We start from the raw sequence: 14,823 nt of genomic DNA on the forward strand, positions 1-14,823 counted from the left end.
GCATGGTGGGTGACATCCTGGGATGGATTTTCTTTTGTGATAGCACTGAAACTGTGGAGCTTCTTCCTTATTGGCCAAAGCAGCCCTTTGCTGGAGGGCTTGTGGATATGCCCTGAATAGCTTTCATTTCCTGCAGCTATGAATAATATTGCTGCTAAGTTGATAAGTAGTATTTATAGGTAGTTTAAATATTTGTGCTTTTATGCAATATACATTTTTGTATTAAATAGGTCATTAACTCCCCTGGAGACTTATGATAAGACACAATGTATAGTCCTCGGGCTGAAAGCTAGTGGCGTGTCATAGCTGTTTTGAATATGCATTACATTAAACTATTTTAGTGTCTTAACATTTTAATTTTGTTTTAATTTGTATTTTATTGTAAACTGCCCAGAGACATAAGTTTTGGGCAGTATATAAATATGTTGAATAATAAATAATTTTAACCATATGTTTAGCTTCCTTCCCTTATTTTTCTTTTTTTCTTTTGTCTTTGTTAAAGAAAGTGCCAGAAAGAAGCAAGAAGGCATTGTTGGCAGTTCCAGAGTCTGTTTTGCTCAGCATACCCCATCACTTCCAGCAGAAAGTCCCCGGCCTTTGAAGCTTAGAAGCATCCTTGATATGAGCCCTTTTACTGTGACAGATCACACACCAATGGAGATAGTGGTGGATATTTTTCGCAAGCTGGGTCTGAGGCAGTGCCTTGTAACACACAATGGGTGAGTCCAGTGCTGGAAATTGCTCATACCACAAAGGCTTGGGTGCTTCCTTTCCCATCTCTCTCCAATCGTCCTCCACAAGCCTGGCATCCTCACGCTTCTTCAAAGCAATAAACATGTGCTAACAGTATAAAAAGGCATTGATGAAGTCTTGGTGAACAATGCCTAATACCCACTTCCACAGTTACTCTTCGCTTGCTTTCACACCACCCAAAATAAGCCCTAGGCAAAATCTTTTTAGATCAATTTGTGGTATGAGGAAATGTTCTTATACTCACTGGTTTTCCTCATAGCCAGAGGGAAGAACTAGTAAACGGCACCAATCGTATTACCTTCTTAAAATATGGAGACACTCTCAGATTACTCCAGTGTCCAAAAGTATCCTACATGAAGGATTTAATGTATGCAGTTATCTTATATGTGATTGCACTGATATCACTGAGCTACTCTTTGCTCTTTGTGGCTTTTGGGCATTCACACCAATGGCATTCACATGACTATAGCATCTGTGCCTGTGTGGAGCTTCATTTGAAATGTTCAGTTCAGTTCAGTTCAAGGTTGATTACAGTCTATGACCAGCACAACAAGGAAATAGAGATTTGAAATGTTTTTAGAACTTAGCCCCAAGAGTTTTGGCATGATCATCCCAAGGAGTGTGGATAGTGTTTGCCCAGGTAGGCGTGGTCTGTACTCTTTCCCTCCAGTCTTCTTAGACTGCCACAGCAGCAGCCTTGGGAAGAAGTTCCTCTTGGTCAGCAAACCCTGCTACCTAGCAAGAACAGCCTCTACATTCTTTTTATCTAATTCTAGAGTAAATGTGGTTCACTGTTTGCCCCAAGTGGCTTGATATATAGAATTAGGTCCAGACTGTGGCTGCCTTCTGTGCAGCCAATTGGACCACAGCCATCTATTTCTCTGTTCCAAACCTCTGAAAGACATGCCAAGGCAGCATTAACATTTTTTATCCTGTACCTCAAAATATCCCTCAAGCCCCTTACCAGGATCATTCAACCACTGAACATCAAGGCTATTCTCCTAATCAGGTCTGTTATCAGAATCACTACCAGAATTCAAGAAACCAGGGCCTCAAGAATCATTACTTTTGTTCTTCATAGAAATGATATTCCATTCCTGATCTCCCTTCCCAGCCCTGTCTTACTCTTGTTAGAGGCATTGTTTCACTTCCCACCCTCCACTAATGCACCACAGGTATCTTGGTTGGGGTTGACCAATGGTTGATCCACCATCACTACTATTACACAGGCTATTCACCCTACCTACCCCAGTTCATTCCCTTGGAAGCCTTTTCAAAATCTTAATGGGGATACAACATTTTGATACCCCCTACCCATGCTGTTCCTTCTGTCTTGGGGAAAAGGGAAAGGGCACAAGCCATGCTTACTTATTGTAAGAGGTGTGGGGGTGTGTGGTTTTCAGCTATCCCCCTTCTTTCTGCTGCCTCTGTTGCCCCTCTGAAAATGTCCCTGAGGGCCTCCAAATCCTCAGGGATATATTTTCAGGGCACACTGGGATAGTAGAAATAAAGTCTCCCTTCCCACTCTCTGTGCAAATGAAACGTTTTCCCCCTTGCACAGCATTAGTCTCAATTCTTCGTTATGTGATCTTGGAATCAACAATTTAAATTTACTCATTTTATAGTGTTGTCTTTAGAATTCCTTTCAGCTAAATTGCAAGTTAACATTTTAACTACTTACTAATCCATTGTTGTACACTATGGTATTTTAAGTTATATTTATTTAAATCATTGACCTTTTAAAAAATGATACTTCTGATTTTATCCCTTTAAAATATCCTTGCTTTGTCTGTGCAGTGAGTGTTTTTTGTACACAATAGGATAATAGAGAATAACTTTTTTTCCTTTAAGAAATTGGACTTGTCATCTAATTTGTATGGCAGGAGTTTCACAGTGTAGCAGGAGAGTTCATTTTCTAGTGCTAGAACTAAAAAGCGCTAATCTTTCAAAACAATTATTAACAATGTTGAAGGTTATCCAAATCATGAATTCTAATTTCCTAGAAGAATATTGCTTGCTCACTTACTCTGCAGCTATATTCATGTTTGTTTTCTTGCTTCTGTTTGTAAATTTGTTGCTTTGCATCTGATAATTTTAATGGTAGCCAAATTTCATTCCACTTAACAATTTCGGACAAATGCCCAAATGAGCAAAATCACTATAGATGTGTATAATGTATATTTGAAGCATAATTTTGCCTCCTGGCCTGTAGTACATTTATGCAGACAGCCAATTTGGATCACTCTTTGCAGGCTGCCTTTACAGGAAAGGGATGATAAACATTTGAGACAATAAATGTTTTTTATACTTCCAGCACACATCTGTAGCCTTTACAAAAACAAAACCCTAGTCAACAACAGATTGATCGGTTTCTGTGATCTCCAAAGGCACCTAGGATATCTCCCCCCCCCACACCCCCCAAATGGTCTGTAGTTTGGAAGAAAGAGGCTCTGTTGCTAGGTACTGTATTTGGCGACTATCCCTACCTTAAACAGTATTAATGGAGAATGTTGCAAATTATGTTGTTTCTTATTATTAGGGCTTTGTGTGCTTGGTAGAGTATAGCAGCATGAGAAGCTTTAAGCTTCAAATTTGAAGAAACTTTCTGTTTTTGGCTTGAGAAAAATGCTTGAAGATATACAGTACAGGTAGTGTTGGTGAAATTTAAGACCCATGAAAGAGACTAAGCAGATCTTTTATGGGTTGGACACTGGGGCTTCAGCTTCCTGCATAACTCCTTATCCATCCACCGTTTCCACTTCTTTTCCTACAGGATATCTTTCCCCTGCTTGCACAATCTTTCCTACCTCCATCTTCCTATGCCTATTGTTGTTACTATTATTTTAATTAGGCTTGTGCCTGAAACGTTTCGGAGGCCATTATGAAGGCCTCCGAAACGTTTCTGCGCTGGGGGCAGTTTCGGCGCCAAAATGCCGACGGGGGTAGCACTTTAAGGGCGGGGGAGGGTGTACTCACCCCTCCCGCCGCATTTCCCCCGCGGGTGCGCTGTTGATTTAAAGGCCCTCGGGGCAGCAGCGTTCCTCCCTGCCGCCCCGTTTCCCCCGTCGGCCGGAAGTCGCGAGCGCGCGTGTGCCCGTTGTGCATGCGCATGCCCTTCTGCTGTGTGCACGCGCACGCATGACAGGCGCATGTGCGCTCGCAACTTCCGGCCGACGGGGAAAATGGGGCAGCAGGGAGTAACGCTGCCGCCCCAAGGGATTTAAAATCAACAGCGCGCCAGCAGGGGAAATGCGGCGGGAGGGATGAGCACACCCTCCCCCGCCCTTAAAGTGCTACCCCCGTCGGCGCCGAAGATTTTCGTGCACATCCCTAATTTTAATCCAAGATAAGCAAGTGCATGCACCTTTAAATTTGGCTAACTTGTTTTAAATACAGAATTTGGGTTATTGGGGGGGCAGGCTGGATGGGAATTGTATCAGGTTGTTCATATTTGATACTGGTAAAAAGTTAGATATCTGCAGGAGTAGAAGTTGAACTTGTTCTTGCACTTCATTTTTATAGCTGCAGAACACAAAGAAATCTTGACTGTGAACATGGTAAACATTCAGATATCTCTGTTCAAATTGTTTATATTCAGAGTTGAATGTAATACGTATTTTGTAGATATGTAATACGCATTTTGAACTAACTGTGATAGATTTTAAATCTCAGAAAAAAGGGTAGTTGACTTCCAAATCATTTTTCAGTTATCTTTTCATTATTAGCATTTCTGAAGTCCATGTTTTTATTTTACTTTTCCCCCCTACGCTTTTCTCATTTATGATTGGAGCTTTTTTTTTGTTTGATTTCACACACAGTTATTAGCATAACATGATCTGTTTCAGGATTGTCTTGGGGATCATCACAAAGAAGAACATATTAGAACATCTCGAGCAACTAAAGCAGCACGTCGAACCCTTGGTGATTAGATATATCAGATCTCCTCATTAGACACTTTAGAGATCAGGAAGCATGAAACGTGTGAATTGTTCAGTGTTCAGCTGAACAACAAAATCACCTTCCTATTCAAGTGTATATGTTTTTCAATTAGATAATAGTGTGAATTTGAAACATGAGCAAAATCCATTTGTGGGAGATACTCTTAAGTGAAGATACAGAACTGAAAATGGGAATGTTATGCAAGGAAGTGGATTAGAGAGATCAAAGAATAGAAATTCTGCTATTCCCAAAAATGACAGTGGTTCTTCCTGCTAAGTTTGGAGGAATGGTATAAAATAAATATGTGCCAGAACTAGGCGCTTGGGATTCTTATTTTTAACAATAACTGCCTATCAGCTTGCAAACCTCGTCTTAGTATTGACATGTAAACTCAGACATATTCATATTTCAGAATTAGCTTTTCTGCTTGTTCCCTACCCAACTGCAAAGTCACTTTTCTAAAGTGGTTGCTAGAAGAATGTTTGTCCTAATTAAGACCACCAATAGTGATGCAATTGTAATCACCTCTTGCTACATGTATTCTTAGATATTAGTTGCTGCTCTGCAGTAGTTATTAAAATTTTTTGTTAAGCTTAGCTGCATACATGCTAATTGAACTTGCATTTTATTCTAATACTTCACAAGTGTTTCATGCATCCTCCTTAAAAAGAAACAGATTACAGCAAAAACTACTAACCAGAATAACAAGGTCAGAAGCTCATTCTTTCTTTCTGCCTCTCCTGTGATAATACCTTTTAGGACAGCTTCACTCCTTGGTGTATTCTTATCAGCTAGTAAGATGTAAATCATAAGAGCACCATTTTTAAATTTGAGGGAAAGAATCAAAATATGTGGCTTTCCTTTTTTTCACTTTCTGAATTTGAAACCAATTAATCCATGATCATCTGTTCCTCAAATGTATATGCATGTGCTCTTATGAAGGCACCCAAACGGTATGCTGGACAGAACCTCAAAATTGAAATATCAAGCAATTTTGAGTTTGGCTAGATTCAGACATATTTTCCTTTCGTAATGGGATCAATATCACTTATTCACACCTTTTCTCTTTGTCCTTCTTTGTTACTTTTTTGTTGGCATATGATAATCAACAACAAAGCATTAACTATAAGTGAGCACAGGCTCAGCTTTTATTTGTTGCATTATCATGAAAATGGGTAACTGTTTAGTGACCATCCTGTTTGGTAGCACAATAATCACTGTCGTTTTTAACAAAATGATGGTTACTTGATGACAATAAATGTGTTTCTTGGAATAAAGACGATTGAGCTTTGCTGCATTATGCTCCTGTCAACAAAAAGCATTTGGCTAAAAATTTAGCGTGGCTGTTTCCTTTTGCCTTGTATTTTATTAGCCACCTTCTGTCTCTCTTTCTCTCTTTCCAGGCGCCTCCTTGGCATCATAACAAAAAAAGATATCCTCCGTCATATGGCCCAGACGGCAAACCAAGACCCCGCATCAATAATGTTCAACTGAATTCAGTCACGGAGGGGAGAGAGGAAAGTGAAGAGGAGGTTCATTTGCTGAATAGCACAACACTTTAGCATGAGGCATTGCTCTGCAGTGCAAAAGGACAGCTGAGTGTTTTGAAGAAGCATGCTGTTGGAATTCAGGAGGTGGCTTAGGGAAGTGCAGACAAATGGGAAACGGACATTCCTCATAGTAACAAATAGGGTGGGAGTTAACTTCTGCAGCCCTGCACTGGATGTGTTCTGAGTTGCTAGATCTGCCATGATAGTGCATTGGGAAAGTTGTGTCAGAAGATGGAAGGCTCCACCTGTACCCTTTTGCTTTAGCATTGAAGAAATTGATTGTTAGTCCCTGTTTCTCGAGGGATCACTTTGAATTGAGCCATCTTTTGAAGACTACAAGATTTTGCCCTTTCTACCACAGACAGTTGTTGTGTTAACTCATGAAATGCATAATTATTCTACATCACCTCTTTACATTCCAGAAGAGCTTTTATTTCCCTCTGTCTCTCTCCTGAGCAGTAAAAGGTCTCTTTACAATTGGTGTGCCCTTTTGAAATGGTAGTTTCTCATATTGAGAGATGTACTGAGACCTGCTGAGCTTGATCACAAGAAGGAAGTGTTTCTTGTGCCATTTGAAACTAGAATTTGTATATCATTAAATTCTTGTGGCAGCTTTGATCTACTGCCACAAAAGCAGATTGAGCAGATAAAATAACTTGTATGAAGCATGTCTGAAATTTTGCAGCTTGTGAGCTGCTTCTTAAAAGGCCAAAACCTGTCTCAAGAAGAACATTTTTGCTGCAAGATAATGTGACCTGGGCTTATGCAATTTTTTGTATTCTCAAAAACACTGAGGTACACTACACCAATGTTGTGCAGTGTAAAGAAAATTCTGCTACTCTACTAAGAACAGGAACAAATCTATATAAATGTGTATCTGTTAACAACTGCATGTTCAAACACTGGAGATCACCCCCTCCCCCATTAAGACCCATTATTTTTTGTTTCCGGTTACAAAAAACAACCCATGTTCCATTTCTGACACTGAAGAAAGAAATGTAATCATAACTTGCACTAGATGTACAATGATATTTTACCATTGTTTTATTTATATTTTTATGGATTAAAAATATACTAAATACAAACTAGTTAATAGTAACTCAGTTAATTTTATCTTTATAATGTGATTTTTATACATTAACTCTGAATCCTCTGTAAGCAAAGGATGGGCAAAAGCTTACCAGTGGAGAAAGGATTTAATATTTCTTTGTAACACAGCCTGACACTTTATTGCCATAACCTTAATGTTTGTTTTGTTTTTTAAAACAAAGAACTGGAAGCTCAAGAGACCCAATGTATTTAAACACTGCAGGATTTATGATGTAATCATGTTTTAATTATAGACCTGTGACCATTGATTGCATTTAATTTTTTTATTTTCAAGGACTTTGAAATATAGCAGTTGAAGTGATAAACTCCGTTTGTAATTCAGATAAGTTGCTCCTTGAAAAGTTGCTTAAGGTTTGTTTGAAATACATGAACAGAGTATACTTGACAAATCTTTCCCCCCTGTTAAATCTGTATTTTGAGTGTTTATCTATCAGGCAAAGCAAAGCATCACCACAACTGCTTAAGATGAGGTTACGTCTTGAAATATTGTTCATAAAACTGAAATATGGATGGGACAGTTTTGGAGATCTGGTTAACAGCAAACACTAGCGTCACATCACCTAATGTTTGGGGTATTCATGTTGGATATTCAATTATTCACTGTGAACATGAAACCATTAAGATTATTCAAAGGGGCTGTGTATGCACAGTGTAGCTTCTGACTCTTCCCTTTACACCCCTACCTCACATAAGCCCATTTTGAACCTTGGGAATTTCAAAAGCTGTTAGCAGAGAAATCCTGCACAGGAGTCTGCTTTTATGGAAGGAGGAGGAACCAGAAGCCCCACTGTGTGCATGCAAACCAACCCTTGTGCAACACCTAAAGGAATTCTCAGGCTTGTGGCCAGAGTAAATTAACCCGTTTTTTATTGTAACATCAGATATTCAAGACATTGATTGAGAAAAATATGCCAAAGGAGCACCAGAATAACTTTAGTGAAGTCAGTGGCAATTCATCTATACTTTAGAACTGGAAAGTGCTTTGCTAACTGGATCCACATTCTGATTTCAAAAACTGTAATAACTGCTTAGGTCACAGCTTTTCCAAGTGGTGTTTTCGGTGTTTCTCTGCAGTGCCTCTTGTTTAGTGCATTAGATTCTTTAAGCTTTTTTTTTTTCTTTTTTCATTGAACTCAAGACAGTGTTCTGAAAATTTGTTAAAACTATATGTATGACAAACAATTCTGGGGTTTTTTTAAAGTTAAAAGTAATAATGTCTTTTGCTATTTAGATGTAAATCTGGAATACCTTTTTTATTTCAAGTCTTTTATTGCATATATCAGTGTTAACTGAACATAATTTGGACTATATATAGAAAAAGTTCAGGAGACAACTTGAGATGCTTCCGTTCATCATTCACTGTTTAAAGCTGAAAATAATTGAAAACAATTTCTCTGCCCTTGTCCCTAATCATGTACTTTTAAAACCAAGGTTTTGTATAACATGGTTATTTTTAAAGCCTCCTGTCCTGTTCAGTTTGAAACTTCTCTTTAGCCATTTGCTTTTCCATAAGACACTCGAGTTAGTAATAGTGTATACATTCACAGTACCTCATACTGCCCTCTGCAGCATGAAGTGAAAAAACCTCCCAACAATTATTCATGCCCCTGGTGTGTCTTACTTAAATGTTAGATCTTCACATTTAGTACTTCACATCTATATTGTGCGATCTAATGCATCTTGTTTGCTGTTGTTCCCTGCTTGGTTTTATTTATTTCTCTTTTTTGGCACATAAATTATGTCTCAGCTTGTCATGATGCATTAGAGTTTCTGGAATTTAAATAAGTGTGCCTGTGCTGTACAACAGAAGGGTTTACTACTAATAATGTAAAAACTTGCAGCGCCTTATTCAAGTTGAACAGGATGGGAGGTGGGTTTCAGCATATTTTTTTGTTTATAACAGTTCAGTTGGTGGTTCATTAAGATTGCATAGTTTGTTAATCTGTGATATTTCCTAGAACTGTGTTAAACATTGATCTTAATGTTTTTATTTATTCTAGTATGGTAGAGTTGCATATCATTACAGTAAAATAAAATCCTGTTACTGTGATGATTTCATTATAAAACATATTAAAAATTTCTGTATGACCATTTTGGTTTTCATTGTTTTATTCAATTGTGTTTTATATGTAACCTGTATAGAATTACATATTCTGGAAGAGAGTTTCCCTCTCAGGAGATGAGCTCTGGTGTCTTCAAGGAAACTCTCTTTTGGCTCATCAGCCAAAGGAATAACACTGCTGTTCCTTTTGGCAGGGGACCCAGATGCTTTGCCAACTCTTGTCTCCCTGCCCACCTCCCTGCTCCTCAGACCTTGGAGCAGTTCTTCAGGACTGCTTGGAGCAGTTCTTCAGACCTTGGAGCAGTTCTTCAGGACTGACTATGTCTCTCCCTGAATTTTGAATTAGTGTGCAAGTGGAGTATAAAGAATTAAGTGAGATTGCTATGAGAATACTGGTCAACATCCTGAGTGACACTGTGCATGCACAGCTAAAAACAGTATGCCTACGGCAGCTGCATTCTTCCTGCATTAGCGTGCATGGGGGGGGGGCATTTTTGCTGATCTTTTCTTTTTCCCAAAAGTGCTCTGCCATCTGAATTTATGTCCCTGAGGGGTCTTGGGAACATATGGCACACAGGACTTCTGAGGAAAGGGGAGATGGGTGAAAAGTATACATGCAAACACACTACTGAAGCAGGAATGACCCTCAGGAACATAAATTCAGGTGGCACAGAGTACTTGTTGGGGAAAAGAAGATAGGCTAAAATTATTTCCCCCACCCCTAGGTATGCAGTACTGTAGTGGGAACATTGCCACTGGCATGCTATTTTTAGGTGGATACCCACAGCATTAATCTGGATGTCAGCCATGGGTTCCCATCGACATATCCTCCTAGTGTGAATCAGTGTTTTCAGTATTGCCTCTATAAAGAGCAAAATAACTGATCAAAAATAAACTTGGGAGCCTGAAACTAGGTTGGCAGTCACAAATATAAAGTCCAGGTTAGAAAACCAAGCTCATCCTTATTACTGACTAGGTAAATGGTTTTTCTCTCTACTTAATCAAATCAGTAGTTTTAATCATGGGGAGATCATGCAATTTTATGTATTATTTTAGGGGGTCACCATATCAAAACATTTGAGAACCTCTGATCTTGAGTTCAGATATATTAATTAACAAAATGCCAGGATTAATTTAACAGCACAGCAAATCGCATTTGAAAGTTAAGCTAGACTTTCCACATTCTTGTATTTTAGGTAAGAATTAAGGGGGAAATTAGGTTATACAAACACCCTTTATAAAGTGGAAACACTGGTGGAAATGTATTGGTATGGGAGTACTATTTAGTTTTAGAAGCATCTGCAAATAACTGCTTAAATATAATTGACATTTTCATTAATACAAAGCAAGCAAAAGCCCAGAATAAGGATATTTTCATTTGAGGCTTAAAGTCGGCTTAGCAATGTGTGTAATGCAACTATAAAACCTTCATTGGCCACAATGCTTGTTTGTGTTGCAGATTGCTTTCTTCCTCCTCCCTCTCCCCCCTCCACATAAACATGGATCAGAAATGCAAACACAAGTAATGGGAGAAGGGTTCAACTGTGACTTGTATGTGAAAACACCATAGAGCTTGCTGCCTTATCGTATGAATGCTTAGAATTGCATGCTTTTAAAGGCCAAGTCAGCACAATCTCATTTATTACATCAACACTGGGAACACAAAAACTGTTGTAGGGAAATGCTGTAGTACAACATTTGGAGTCCACTAGCCTTGCCACTATGAGAACTTTATAGATGGCAGCTGAAAATGTATACCAAGTGAATGCTTGTTAGACTGCCCAAAACAGCTAATGGTAAAGCCCTTCAGCTCTCAAAGTCTGAGGCATTCTTAGTTGGCTAGATACTCTGCCCCTCCAGTGATGTCCAGAGCATTTTGTGCCAATACACTTTATATTGCTCATTTGGTTTGTGTGGTAGATACAGATAAATTAGCAATTATATTGCTTTAGACATTATTTTAAATAGATTTTTAGATTTGTGGATAATGGGGTAGTAAGGGGTATAAAAAGGAGAATCAGTTACTTATGAAATTTATAAATGGACTGAATAAATAAATAGATATCCTGCTCGGACTTAAAGTAACCCCCCACAGATGTTTTCAAGGAAAGGCTTCAAGAGTTTATATTTACTGTAGTTGGTCTATTTACAAATACGACAGAATATTTATATACAGTACTGCTTCTCAGCAAATGCTATTTCAATGCTAGGGTGTTCTGGTTTTTAAAGGTGTCTTACAGCTTCCCCCTCCCTCTTAGAGAGTTTTGTTCAGTCTGAAAAGCAGGTAATTGAACAGAATCTGAGCCCCATAACTTTAGTGTGCTTTTCAGTGAACCAGAACTGAACCTGCATCTAAAATCTCTGTAGCTTGAACCTGACGGAGAACATAATCCCTAAGCATAGAAAGTGGTAGCTGGATCAAAATTAATCATTTGATTGGTCAGAAGTTTATGAAGGTATTTTAACTCTAGAAAAGCAGACCAAATAAACTATATTGCTTAAGAAATCACTGGAGAGGGGTTCTGGAATTAGTAGTTCACCTTTATGTACCTTGACACAAGCTACAAAGCTGCTTCTCAGATGAGGACAAGGAAACTGTCAAAAACTCTTGGAATAAGATATATTCTGCATCATTCCAGATTATGATCCAAGTGGGACTGATTTTGCTATCGGAAATGGCAAAGCCTACAACCATATTGGCTCCTACTAGACTTGGTTTACTAATTTAGTCTCGAGAAAAGTGGAAATAACACAACTGCTTTACTGCATTAAAAACCAAAGTTGCCCAGTTCATAATTCTGTGTCCTGCAGCTTCCAGCTCCATGCCTCTGATCACAAAGGCAGGGAGATTATTGCCATCCTGTTTTGTCTCAATTTAAAAACGCAATTGGATCTACCTGTGAAAGTCTATTGAAGGATATTAGTGTTAAATGGCATTTCCATATTCCCATTTTTAGTGATTTAAGCTTGTGAGGACATCTCTTCAATCTCTGAATTAAATTATATGCTAAAAGTGTCTTGAGTTTTCACACTGATCGAGTGAAAGATCTACCTACTCTCTTCAACCATTTATAGTTTTATAGACCACTGCTGTATTCCCACATAATTGGCAGTATCTAGACTAGGGGTGTGCTTGCATAATATACACCTGAAGTGATTAACTTTGTGCTGTTCTGCATTGTTTGCTAATAGAAAACATTTTCTGGGACAAATGAGATAGTGTAATAAAATGTGTGTAACAGCTTGCTAGTGTTCCATGGTTTAATACACGTTGCTAGTGCACGCAGTAATCTCGAACAGGTTTTCTTTTTACATCATTCTGCTAGTGCAGTACCACTCTGGCTCCTGCTCAATTCCACCCCACTCTGCGCCAAACTAAACAGCCTTAAATTCTTTAATCTTTCTTCAGAGGAAAGCAGCTTGATCATCCTAGTTGTATTTCTGTACTGTTTCAGTTCCCTCCTTGTACTGAATAGGCTGCACAGGAATGTAGACATTCTAGCATTATGTTTGCTGCTGGGAGGCACACCAAAAACAGGGAGAATGGAGGTTATTTCTACAGGCAAATCAATGTAGAAAATTTAATTCCATCCTTTCAGTGGATAAATGATAAACCACTGTTCTGGAGGATGTACAAGTAAATAGAATATTTAAAACAATTTTTCTCACGATAAACATTTATCACTGTTTAATTTTGTAGGTGTTGCATTGCATTCATAACCTGACTTGAGCCCCTGGTGGCGCAGTGGTAAAACTGCCGCCCTGTAACCAGAAGGTTGCAAGTTCGATCCTGACCAGGGGCTCAAGGTTGACTCAGCCTTCCATCCTTCCGAGGTCGGTAAAATGAGTACCCAGAATGTTGGGGGCAATATGCTCAATCATTGTAAACCGCTTAGAGAGCTCCGGCTATAGAGCGGTATATAAATGTAAGTGCTATTGCTATTGCTAATAACCCAGGCCTATTCAGTTGTGAACTCTTAGAATGCAAGCTTTGAAGCAGTTTGCACATTTACTCGTTTTACTTCTTAAATTATTAGTTCATCTAAGCCATCAAAAAGCTTATTGAAGCCTAGATATGACTCTTCAGACAAACACTGTAAGCATGGAGAGTATGGTGGCATGTGGCTTCCCAGTGCATCAGCGTAAGGGTGGGGCTTCCCTGTATGCTCTTGAGGTGCTCAGTACAGCATTCTTATTTGCACATCTGGATGGCTTCTGTGTGCAGTATACACAGGTACACAGCAATACAGTTGCTATCTGCCACATATACCCAGTTCCACCTTTTTAATGAAAACTTGTCATTCATAAACACGTACATCTGTATAGACGTTTGAAAACAGGTGCAGGAGGACCTTGTTAATTGTGGGTCCAGCACACATAGTTTCATATATCCATAGTCAGGTAGGTAGGACCTGACTTTGGTATACACAGGGATGGGGATGGAGGGAAAACCCCACGTATCCACAGGTCGGGGTGGCCAGAAATGACCTTGGAGGTAATTTCCAGTCAACCAATTTGATTACGTAAGAACAGCCCTGCTGGATCAGGCCCAAGGCCCATCTAGTCCAGCATCCTGTTATGCACAGTGGCCCACCAGATGCCGCTGGAAGCCACAGGCAGGAGCTGAGAGCGTGCCCACTCCCCTGCAACTGGTACTCAGAGGCATCCTGCCTTTATAAGAACTAGGAGGATTAGGAGCCATAAGGCTCAAAAATAAGGTAAACTTATTTTCAGCACTGTGGACTACAGTAAGGCATTTTGAGGGGCAATGGCAGGGCGGATGGGGCAAACCCCACCATTTTTCACCAGTATTTACTGCTAATGGCTACTCATTTTATTAACTTTGCTATATCAATGCTCCTCTGCAACATTACTTCCTTCCACTTTCTCCAAGTTTCTCTCTTGATTGTCAGACTATTGTCTCTGTGTATTAGAGTTGAAGTATCTTACTGGATATTTACTTGCTGGCTTTATTTCCCTCTTTTCAGAAGGATCTTGAGAAGAAGAGATAATGGTACCTTTCTAATGAGAAATAAATATGAACTGTAGCTTCCAACTTTGTTCTATCACTGTTCAGAAATCCAGTGGGACATATATAACATAGCGAACTAATCAGGAGTCTGTCAGGAAAAAATAGTAAGACTGAAATAGTCTTAAGAAAGTTATATTTACATTTGGATACCTGACTGTACAGATAGGAAAGTGATAGCAGCTGAAATGAGCATAACAAATTCAATGTTTTGTTTTTATACTTTCTGGCTTCAGCAAACCTTCCATTTGATCTGCAGAGCACAGTTTAAAAGCTGTAGCCTTGTAAAGTTGGAATGAAAGCCATGATAAAGACTATATAAAGTTTTAAAGAGGAATGTGGTTTGTATCACCCACCCCATTCCCTCAGTGAGTCTCATC

General features: G+C 39.0%; 1 protein-coding gene across 5 annotated transcripts in view; it reads left to right on the top strand.

The window, feature by feature from the left end:
- CLCN3 (chloride voltage-gated channel 3) overlaps positions 1 to 9,443 on the top strand; it is an 86,091-nt gene extending 76,648 nt beyond the window's left edge. For 3 of the 5 annotated variants that reach the window (XM_053255382.1, XM_053255383.1, XM_053255384.1), the window contains 3 exons: positions 503 to 719; positions 4,599 to 4,674; positions 6,096 to 9,443. In XM_053255382.1, the coding sequence (XP_053111357.1) occupies positions 503 to 719; positions 4,599 to 4,674; positions 6,096 to 6,254 (452 nt within the window). In that variant the 3' untranslated portion in view covers positions 6,255 to 9,443. The remainder of the gene's footprint in view (positions 1 to 502; positions 720 to 4,598; positions 4,675 to 6,095) is intronic. The other 2 variants (XM_053255385.1, XM_053255386.1) reach the window with 1 other exon arrangement.
- Positions 9,444 to 14,823: the final 5,380 nt, after the last annotated feature.

The sequence above is a fragment of the Hemicordylus capensis genome, chromosome 5, assembly GCF_027244095.1.
Source record: "Hemicordylus capensis ecotype Gifberg chromosome 5, rHemCap1.1.pri, whole genome shotgun sequence".
Lineage (NCBI taxonomy): Eukaryota > Metazoa > Chordata > Lepidosauria > Squamata > Cordylidae > Hemicordylus > Hemicordylus capensis.